The 10,561-nt window shown below is 41.2% G+C and overlaps 1 protein-coding gene across 2 annotated transcripts; it reads left to right on the top strand.

Annotated features, from left to right (window-relative positions):
- Positions 1–2,728: 2,728 nt before the first annotated feature.
- nab2 (NGFI-A binding protein 2 (EGR1 binding protein 2)) lies at positions 2,729–10,418 on the top strand. 2 transcript variants are annotated; one of them, XM_077603304.1, is made up of 8 exons: positions 2,729–2,963; positions 3,108–3,160; positions 3,932–4,852; positions 4,942–5,075; positions 5,888–5,939; positions 6,040–6,157; positions 6,238–6,417; positions 9,500–10,417. In XM_077603304.1, the coding sequence occupies exons 3-8, from the start codon at positions 3,944–3,946 to the stop codon at positions 9,595–9,597; spliced, it is 1,491 nt and encodes a 496-aa protein (XP_077459430.1). In that variant the 5' UTR covers positions 2,729–2,963; positions 3,108–3,160; positions 3,932–3,943; the 3' UTR covers positions 9,598–10,417. The 2 variants fall into 2 exon arrangements, with proteins under 2 accessions (XP_077459430.1, XP_077459431.1); XM_077603305.1 differs by lacking the exons at positions 2,729–2,963; positions 3,108–3,160 and having other exon boundaries at positions 3,936–4,852; positions 9,500–10,418.
- The last annotated feature ends 143 nt before the right edge of the window (positions 10,419–10,561 follow it).

Here is a 10,561-nt window from a genome sequence, read left to right as displayed (position 1 = left end):
CCAGACTCTCAGTCCATTGTGAGACTGGGGGCTCGTCAGGTCCACCATAGCAGCAGGTAAATTCAAGCTTTTAAACATTTGTCATGGTGCAGCAGGGAAATATCTGAAAAGAAACAACACAGGTTGGAAACAAAGACATAATAGGAAGAATGTTTTGGTTGGAATTTGGAACATTTATTTCAATACTTTTAGCCCTGAAGTCTTATTCAGTAATAAAGCCTATTGAATTGCCTATAAAATGGTGCAACATTTGTAAGAAACATGAATTTGTGAGATGAGCAGCAGAGCTTTGGAATGTACAATGAGGCCCTGTGGGGGAAAATCCCACTAATTCACAACATTTTATCTTGGTTAACAAGAGCCAACAAAAAAAGACTTTGGTCCTTGGCGCTGATGGTTTGGCAAATTTTCATGAGGGCAAGTTGTGCAACTCATATGCATGTTCCTTTCAAATGGGACACAATTTCACAGTGAAATAGATGGTCTAAATATTGTTAAAAAGCATTCTAACAACAAACTAAATCCTCCAACTTCATCAATCATACAACTGTTCCTATTCCTGTTTTTTTAAACAAGTAATATAAACTTGACAAATCTGTGAAGCACCGTATATAATAATAAACAAAACAAACAACCACAAACTTTCGCCAAAAAGCTAGGACGTTAACAAGCAGCTATGTTGTATTGGCTTAACCTGAACTTAACATACTTTCTAATCATTCAACTCCTGCAGATCAATCATTAGCATCACTACAAAAGTACAATGACAATCTACATTCAAACCAGCAGCAACATATATATTACAGACAAATGCACTTTATGTGCTAGTATGTGAACCCTAGCCATGGCTTTAATGTAAATAAATGTTCAATAACATTAAGACACATTAGCGCAGTTCTCAGACTAACATATTTGGTTACGTTACCGATGTTTTTCTTGCTAAATCAAGATAACCAAGAGGGGGCAGGGGTGATATATATAGTGAAATCGCAGTGCGATCGTGTTTTAGAAGCTTGATTAATAAGTGAAAAACACTTTTAAGTTCATGTCAGCCAGGTGCAAGAGGCGGCTAAGGTTAGCAAACGCCCTCTGATCATGGTTAGCCTTACAAACCATACCAAAAAAGGCAGGCGTGCAGGGGCTTTCAATGAATGGAATTTACGTCCCCTGCTTGGCAGCGTTTTTTTAATTAAACGCCAAAGAGACGGCGATCCAACACAAACGCAAGTACAGATTTGCGTTTCACGAGAGAGCATGTCATCGATGGGCTAACTATTGGCTAGCGGCGAGTGGTCACAGTTAGATGATAAAGCACTAGTTCCCCTTCCTGTGGGAATCGACCAAGCCGTTACAACCTAATTTGGACAGCGGCAAGACGGACGATTATATCTAATGTGCATTCAAATCACCTGGGTAGTATATAGACCTCACGGATAAGTGTGTAACCTTGTTTCTGAACAGGCTACCAGGTGGCCGTGTTGTTTATGTGGTCCTCTTCTTCTCTTTATTTTTTCAACTTCCTTCTTGCTTCTCATTATACTTCTTTTTTTGGTCGGACTTTTACTGAGTCCACCAACTTGTGTGAGTGCTACTGCCCTCTATTGACCTGGAGTTGGAAGTCCTAACTCACCCAAAACAAGTGAAGAAAATAAATGTTGTTATGATAAATATTTTGTGTTTGGTTACATGATACATGACATATGATTAGATTATATTTATTATATTCTGACATATTTTTCAAAAATGTTTATAAATGTGATTATAATTATAGTAATTAAAATAAATCAGATCTGAATTCATGTTTCACAGAGTTTACCATGAAACTAGAAAATTCAATTATTTAAGAAAGAGGTTTCCACATCTTAATTGTGATCATGTTTAGTGGATTGGACATAATTTTGGAAGGTACTGTACATTTAAGATCCCAAAGATGGCAGTGCAGGTCAACATGCAAACCACGCAGGTAGGCAACAGAATGGGCTGAAGATCTGAAGGAGTTTATTGAAAAAAAAATAATGTTGTGAATGCAACAAATATTTTTCTGTTTAAATATTTAATACATGAGTAAAAAAACATTTATTTCATATTGTTGTTATTAGATGCTGAGGGTGAAATTTTATTGGGCCTGGGTGAAATTGTTCCATATTGGGATTAAGCCATACATAGCAACATGTTGAAAAAGTCTCCAGACACACTGTATATTTATATAGTAAATATATAGGCACCGTACCGCACTGTCAAAAGTACCAAGCATTGGTTCACTGACCATAAAATGTTGCTCTGCTTACCTGCCCAGAAAACTCTCCTGACCTGAACCCTATAGAGAGGAAGGTGAAACCGTGAGAGACACCAGACCCAACAATGCAGACGACTAAAACAAGTCTCTGAGCAACATCGGCTCACATCATATTTGCAATGAATTAGTTAGTCTAAAAGGTGCTTAAAACAAAATATTCAAATTTAACATTTCAATTCAGGGTTTCATCATCTGTTAGATCCTTACAACAGATAAAAGCTCCATACTCAAAAGTCTGATGAGCATTCCAAATAAACAAATCCCCTTTTTGGAGCGGGTGTGTTGACCTTTGTAAATGTCTATGACCTTTCCAAATTCAACGCTTGTCCTTGATTTGCGTCTTTGCCTCCCTCATCAAAGCGCGGAATCCCTGTGTAAAACTTCCTGCTTGAAGACGCAGTGGGTTAATTCCGAGCCCCCACCGCCACCACCCACATCTCCGATTTGAAAGCCGCCTCTTACCGGGAGAGGAAGGCTCTTTTTCGGTCAGATGGCGCGCTGCAGTCCGCCCCCGTCATTCTCCAGCCCACACAGACACACAGCGAGAGAAAGAGAGGCAGCCAGCGACCAATACGGTACGCCGGAGGAGGATTTCTGCCAGTGATTTCAGACAAGCCGAAGTAGGCTGAGAGGATTTACTACGCCAATCTGACGCTTTTGCTTCAAGGTAAGAGGCTACATTTGAAACCCGGCAATACAGTCAGTTCAGTCAGTAGGTTGCAACACATTGTAATGGCGCACGCTTGAATGCAAGGATGCTTTGGACTCAAGCAAATCATGATTGATGATGCTCTTACTATTATTTTTACAGAGGCATCTGTTGTTTGAGACACTTCTCGGAACACTCATTCTGCCCCGAACAAGGTAAGAACAAATGTAATGTCCCAATATTCCTTTCAGATCAATGGTGGGGTTTATTATATGTATTTTTCATGCATGTGTAGTACTTTACTTGAGTGCAGGTTTTTATTTTATAATGCAACTTGTTCTTTTTAATCCATACGGTACAAAAAAACATCCCTATATTGTCAAATAGGATTTAGTTTACAGCATGGGCAGAGTTTTAAATGTGAAAAGGGGGAAGTAGTGATCTGTAATATCTTGAACTGAGATGTTGGGGGTCTTGTATGGGACGCAGCATGGTGCATTAACAGCAATAAAACAGAATGAGAGAAACAAGATATTCCCTATCCAAACCTCATTTTAGAGAAAGACTATTATAATGTGTCATTTTCTTGTGTGAACCTCAATAATTGTTCTTAAAATAATTGGTGCATTGAGGATATTTATCTATCTAGTTGTGCAAAAGCTCAGACAACTGGTTTTGACAGCATAAAAGTTGAGGCACTACCTACTCTTACTATTTTGTCTTCTTTATGATATGAAAACTGCAAAGTAATAAAAGAGAGAAACTATTTTGTGCACTGAGATGTTTCTTTCTGTGATTAAATGAATGTCTGAGCGCATTAAATAATAATTACTTTTGTAGTTCTTTGAAGTACAGCAAGTAAATGAGTTAAATCAGTACCTTTAGATTTTTTAAAACATAAGTAGAAAAGTCAGCAAACGTGTTTCGTTATAATGTCAGATTTTTAGTCGGTAGCGCCGCGTGACTAATTTGTGCTCGTCTTTTAGGAACAGCGTGCCATGTCTTTGCCACGCACACTTGGGGAGCTTCAGCTCTATCGGGTCCTGCAAAGAGCCAACCTGCTGGCCTATTACGAAACGTTCATTCAGCAGGGCGGCGACGACGTGCAACAGCTCTGCGAGGCGGCGGAGGACGAGTTCCTGGAGATCATGGCCCTGGTCGGCATGGCCACCAAACCCCTGCATGTGCGTAGGCTGCAGAAAGCTCTCCGAGACTGGGCGGCCAATCCCGCCCTTTTCGGCCAACCCGCCTCCGGCCTGCCCTCTCTCGGAGGGATCCCGCTGTTCAAATTCGACGGCACGGGCCCGAGCGGATCGTCGGGCGGACAGAGGAAGTCTTTGAGTAACGGGCAGCCGGAATCACCTTGTGAGCGGGAGGATCGGGCGTGTCTCACTCCTAATCACAGCGGGAGCCCCCGGAGCCCGTGCTCTCAGGCCTCACCCCAGCCACCGGACTCGCACTACCGGGAAAAACTGTCCCCCATGGACCCGCACTGGCTCACCCCAGAGCCCGATGGAAACGGAACCTTAGCCTCCACGCCGGGAACTGAAGAGGAACCGGCCAGTCCGCCACATTTGCCCGTAGGGCCGCCCGGTCCCTCCACATCTCCAAGCTCATCTTCCGCCCCAGCCCCTCTTTCGGCCTGGCCCGGCGGACAATTGGACGGGGAGACGAGCCGTGCCGTGGCAGAAAGCGTGGAGCGACTCCTCAGAACTCTTCCTCGCTCCGATCCCACAGAGGTTAAGAGTCTGTTGAGGATAAACAAGAAAATAGCAAAGACCGTGGGACACATCTTCAACATGGATTCACAGGACGCGAAGAAGGAAGAGGAGATTCGCAAGTACAGTCTCATCTACGGACGTTTCGATTCCAAGCGGAGAGAAGGCAAGCTACTCACGCAGCATGAGGTAAAACAGTCCAAAAGTGCAGCGGTCTCACATCCTAAGCCCCTGGCTGTTATTATTCACAGCTTCCATCTCTCTTGTACTTTCATCAGTTGATCATCAACGAAGCTGCAGCCCAGTTCTGTATGCGTGACAACGCCCTTTTACTCAGGAGGGTGGAACTCTTCTCTTTGGCTCGGCAGGTGGCGAGAAAATGTGCCTACACCTCCACTTTCAAACAAGCACGGTAAGAAGAGTGCACGTCTTTTAGTGACATGCCGCAACACGAAAAGCAAGGAACGACAAGACCACTTTCATGAGCTCCTTGGGTTAAGCCTAGGAATCTTTAGCATCTTTTACACATTTTATGGCACTCTGCCAAACTAAAATGTCCAAAAGATTAACAGTGTAAGAATACAGAATGATTGGTATTACCCCACAAATCTACCTCTTCAGTGAGAAATGTGGGTTTGTCTGTTGACGACAAGGCAGTTGAAAATCACTGGGGATTGAACCCTCAATTTCAGAACTGCGAGGCAGATGTGCAAACTACCATTACTCTGCCCTACACGCTCAATACATGTAGCGCAATGTTCAGTTTCCACAATAGACTGACCAACGCTTCTGTGTTTTAGCTTTTTTTTAATGTTTTATTTTTTTAATAAATGGCGATTCGTGCCCATAATTGGCAGGGATAGGGTCCAGCACCCCCACGAATGAATGATGAAGATTCACTTGATCAACTTTTGGAGTTTGTTACACCATTTATAAACAAACAAGATTATGTTAAGCATACCGCCCTTCATTTTTTTGGCAAATGGTAATAATTCACTAGCACTTTATTTTTACATTTTGATTACGATAATCCTTGTATTTACCTTTTCAAAAGTGCATGAGAAAATAATTGAGAAACTCTGATATAGTCCATACACGCAAAAAAAACAACTAATTTAATGTAAATGTTTGTGCATGAATGCACTGCTTTAGAAACAGATGCAAATTGGAAATGATTGTTTTCAGGTGAGATATTTAATGCAATTCTCGTTGTCATTACTTCAGGTCAAACGAGGAGGAGAACAATGTGTCGCCGCAGAAGAAAGCAAGGATTGAAGTGCGTTGACAAAGCCCTCTTGGGGGAGTGTTTCTGATCATAACATCAGCAAATGAAATATAAAAGGGTCCTTAAGAACTTAATTTGTTTTTGATTCCAGATGACTGGACCTGAGTGCACGTCATCATCACTCCTTGGAGCAGACGGCGGCGAGGCCTTGAACCAGAAGGCAGATGATGACAACTTGTCTGCAGAGAGTCCGGAAAGCGCGTCACATGGTAAACACTTAAAGATGCTATTCGGACTACACTACGATTCTCGACAACTGTGTGAACGATGATCTCTCGCTGCTTGTCAGACACGGGCTCACAGTGCAACCAATCACCCTCGTCATGCCAATCCGCCGACAGCTCCAACCCAGCCACGTGGAGTCGCCATCTCATGCAACAAACGCTCATGGACGAAGGGCTGCGATTGGCTCGCATGGTGTCTCACGATCGGGCTGCCAAATTAGGGACGGATGGAACTCACTCCACAGGTGAATTTTCAAATATTAACTTACCCTGTGCTTAATTTTGCTGGCAGAATAAACACCTGTTTTGCAATGGTTGCCTTTCTCTTTGTAAGTTGAGTCCAAAATGTGCACTTTACAGCAACTCAGTCGCTAAATTTGAGCCAAAATAAGCATCCTTTTAATTTAAAGGTTGAATGATCAGTTAATACCGCTGATTTACTTTCTTTGTCTGCAATAGGATTTGTGCAAATTTAGACAAATTTGTGTTCGTGCTTGCCGCATTATTTATGTTCGCCTAAATCCACTAATAATGCCCAGCATATTATCGTACATGCTTTAAATCCCCAACTCTGGCCCACTCAGTCCCACATTAAGGTCTTAAATATGGATTTTTTAGAACTTGCTGTAAATATAGAATGTTAATTTCAGGAAAAATGGGACACCTTGTTTTTTGTTTTTATTGCACTTTTCAATTCTCTATAACTACAACAAAAAATAGGTGCCCCGGCGGAGCGAGTGGTTAGCGCGTCAGCCTCACAGCTCTGGGGTCCTGGGTTCAAATCCAGGTCGGTCCACCCGTGTGGAGATTGCATGTTCTCCCCGGGCCTGCGTGGGTTTGCTCCGGAGTTAGGCTCGGGGGGGTTGCTGGAGCCTATCCCATCTGTCTCCGGGTCAGAGCCAGGGGACACCCTGAATCGGTGGCCAGCCAATCACAGGGCACGAGGAGACAGTCAACCATGCACACTCACACCCTTACCTAGGGGCAATTTTAGAGCATCCAATCAGCCTACCATGCATGTTTTTGGAATGTGGGAGGAAACCGGAGTACCCGGAAGAAACCCACGCAGGCCCGGGGAGAACATGCAAACTCCCCACTGGTGAGCGTGACCTGGATTTGAACCCAGGACCCCAGAGCTGTGAGGCTGACACGTTAACCACTCGCGTCACCGGGCCGACCAAAAATATCTCCTAAAAGCTTAAATTAGGAAACTGGCATATAGCCATTTTCTGTGATTCCTTCCATTAATTTCAGTGACTATTATTGAATTGGCAACCAACTATGATAGGCACTAAGACTCTTCCTGGTATCACACTGCCTTATAGAGGAGAAGTGAAGTGTACAAGTTAGTTGTGATAGGCGAAGCGATGGAAAGGATTCCGGCCAAGACACAAGTGGGCGTTAATGGAGAAAACGAAGAGGGAGGGGGGTGGTAAAGGAAGTACTGCGTGGGCGACAGCATAAGAAACCCACCACCAGCAGTGGCGTTACCGCCTCAGCGGCAACAGACGTCATAGAGCGTTGGCTGCGTGGGCAGAGGGGCGGGAAGGATGGGCTGTGGGGGCGATGGAGTGGGAGGTAATTGGAGGGGCGTTGCATTGACTCACCAAGTGACAGTGCACCAAAATAAAACCTGTGGGTTGCAAAATGGCACAGTCGTTTTTGTTTCTCCTCTCACGCAACCAAAAAGGACTGCAGAAATAACAATTAAAAAAAGTGACATATGCTTCATCTCTGATGTCAATCTGCCTCACTTGTCTTTTACCCCAAACAAATTCAGTTTACTTCCTCTTAACATGTTCACTCATAACACGTCAACTTATTCGGCTGCAGCGAATTGGGCTAATAAACAGTATTTCATTGATTTGTATTTTGATTGCTAGTTTTATTCCCAGTAAACCTGTTAGATAATGCATAAGAAATTGCTCAAATTACTGTTTAATACTTGTCATAGTTATTCAACTGCCAAGATGTTCATTAGGCAATTTATGAACTGCGCTGACTCCATTCCATGAGGGGGTGTTTCTTGCTGAATTCCCCAAACTATTATTCAAAGACTTTAAAACACATCACTTTGTGGTGGTGACTAATATTTACCCTTTAACGTTGTCCAGTCATATTAAATGGAGTACTGTATCAAAACAGAACCCATTAGAGAGATCACACATATTATTTACATTTCCATATATGGACAAGAGAAGGTTTGGAGTATTGAGTGATTTTCAGATAATAGGTGCAGTAATTATTTAAGCTCTTTATGTGTGTGTTTTTGAGGGCCACTGCAATATAAGCATAAAATGCGTGCCAAGGAAAACAAGATGAAAGAAGTCAAACCAGATTTAGCCTTTGGTTGTACGCAGTATTCTGAAGAAGAAAAAACTGTGAAATCAATATATTTGCAATTTTTAGATTGACCTGACAAAAGGAAGAATCCATCTTTGAAGGTTTAAAAATCAGCCACCCAATCATGTCCAATTACTAGTTTGATTTACAAGAATAGGCGAATCATCCGAGTACCCAAGAAACCACTATATGTCAGAAGAAACTAGACACTGGAAATGATTGCCACCTTTCGGATTACTAATTAGGCATTTTTTACCCAGCTGTTGCAAATCAAATTAGTGACAGAAGATGGGGCCAGAATGAACAATTAGAAAAAAAGCTTTTCCCTTATGTAATTCTATTAAATTCATATCTTAACATTTATTCATCACCTGTATTGTGTACGAGGGTCACATGGTGGGCTGTTAATCGCAGAACAGCGAGCCAAACAACCATAACACCTAAAAACCTGCACACAATTTAAAGTGTTCAAACAACCTAGTATGCATAAAACTTACAGTTTTAACAAATGGGCCTATGACAAAATATTTTTTCTAGAGTGGATTCCCTTTTACCTATCAAAAGTGTCAAAGTAAATATTCATAACAATGAACACAATTTCTCAACATAGTTTAAGAATAGCATGCCTTGATCCAATCTACTTTTGGAGACAAAACTTTTCTTTTTTTATTCCATATTGCCTCATGACTGTGAAAATCTTCAAACTAAAAGAAATAAAAACAAAATGACAAGAACAAACAAACTGCCAAATGACCGTCTGATCATTTTAGTGCTTTTTATGATCACCGTCTACAACTGAGATAAGTAGTTAGGCAACTAAATGAGCTTTAATATGAGTCACCATTTGGATTTACAGTGACCTTATTCTCCTTGCATGCCTCTTAAAATAAGTGTGCCTCACAATATGTAAAATTACATTCTATAGATTGAAAAGTGTAAGAGGGAAGGTGTGTTTTTAATCCTCTCTATTTCCTGTTTTCACAGAGCACGCCAATAAAGTTCATCAGCGGAGCTCGATCACAGTGTGCCACAGCATCAACCCAAATGTCACCAAAGAAAACATCAATAACAGAGGGAAGTAATACAAAAATAAATAAGTATATGAAAAGAGAAAAAGAGAGAGCGAGAGAGTGAAAGGGCGAAAGATGCAATTGAAATCCACAGCAAAGGACACTACTAATGTGAAGAGCATCCAATGTCAATGAGATTATCATCAACAACAAGTTTGAAGGATGACGTCATCAGCCTGCAGTGCATTCATCTGTATGGTTGTGTTATTGGACATTTTGCTATTAAAAGCATTCAATCTACATATTTGAAGCAGTGTTTATTCCAAGTTTACTGTTACAGGTTAACAGTACTTTGGTGATTTGGTGATAGGAAATAGACTAACACACAAGGGGGCACTACAACTTTGGAAATGAACCCCTTTTTTGATTTCGGGGTGATGGAACAATGCAAGAAAGAAAGTTTCCCTGGGATTTTGAAAATTTGTAAAATATAAAATAGTTAAGCAGTCATCATTTTCAGGACAGATCAAGAAAATGAATCATTGAAGTGGAAGTGGAAGTGTGTACTCTGTCAGTTTTACAGTCTGTCTTTATATACAGATTTTATCTAGTTATTTTTATTATGCACACATGATATTAATATGTTTTATCTACATAGAGTTTTGTATTTTTTTCCTTTACAGTTATCCTTTTTCATGTTAAGCAAAAACATTGCCTTTTACAGGTTGAAATGAGATTTGATGTTCTACCAACACTACATCTTCATTTGTTTTGCATTTTGGACCAAACATACAATATTATCAGCACAACAATCCACATCAATTCATTAACAATTAATATTGAAAGGGAGTCTTCAGGGTTGAAAACAAAATATCCGCCTTTAATTACTTTAGCAAGGGTCATGTAAGATTAGTCTAATTACCAGTAAAACCTGGGAAAAATGGATGAATTATAATGCTATAATTTTAATGTTTCAGGTAGCATGATTTTGCACATACTTGCATAGCCGAAGACTCTAAATTGTGTGAGTGTGCAA

This window comes from Stigmatopora argus, chromosome 6 (genome assembly GCF_051989625.1).
Source record: "Stigmatopora argus isolate UIUO_Sarg chromosome 6, RoL_Sarg_1.0, whole genome shotgun sequence".
In the NCBI taxonomy this organism is placed as follows: Eukaryota; Metazoa; Chordata; class Actinopteri; order Syngnathiformes; family Syngnathidae; genus Stigmatopora; species Stigmatopora argus.
This window is presented reverse-complemented; position numbering and strand designations above follow the sequence as displayed.

Excerpts from the sequence above, each read along its gene's own strand:
- nab2 (XM_077603305.1), top strand. The coding sequence starts at position 3,944 with ATGTCTTTGCCACGCACACTTGGGGAGCTTCAGCTCTATCGGGTCCTG. Across the intron at positions 6,158-6,237 it reads TCCGGAAAGCGCGTCACATG|ACACGGGCTCACAGTGCAAC; the intron begins GTAAACACTTAA and ends GCTGCTTGTCAG. Across the intron at positions 6,418-9,499 it reads GGATGGAACTCACTCCACAG|AGCACGCCAATAAAGTTCAT; the intron begins GTGAATTTTCAA and ends CTGTTTTCACAG.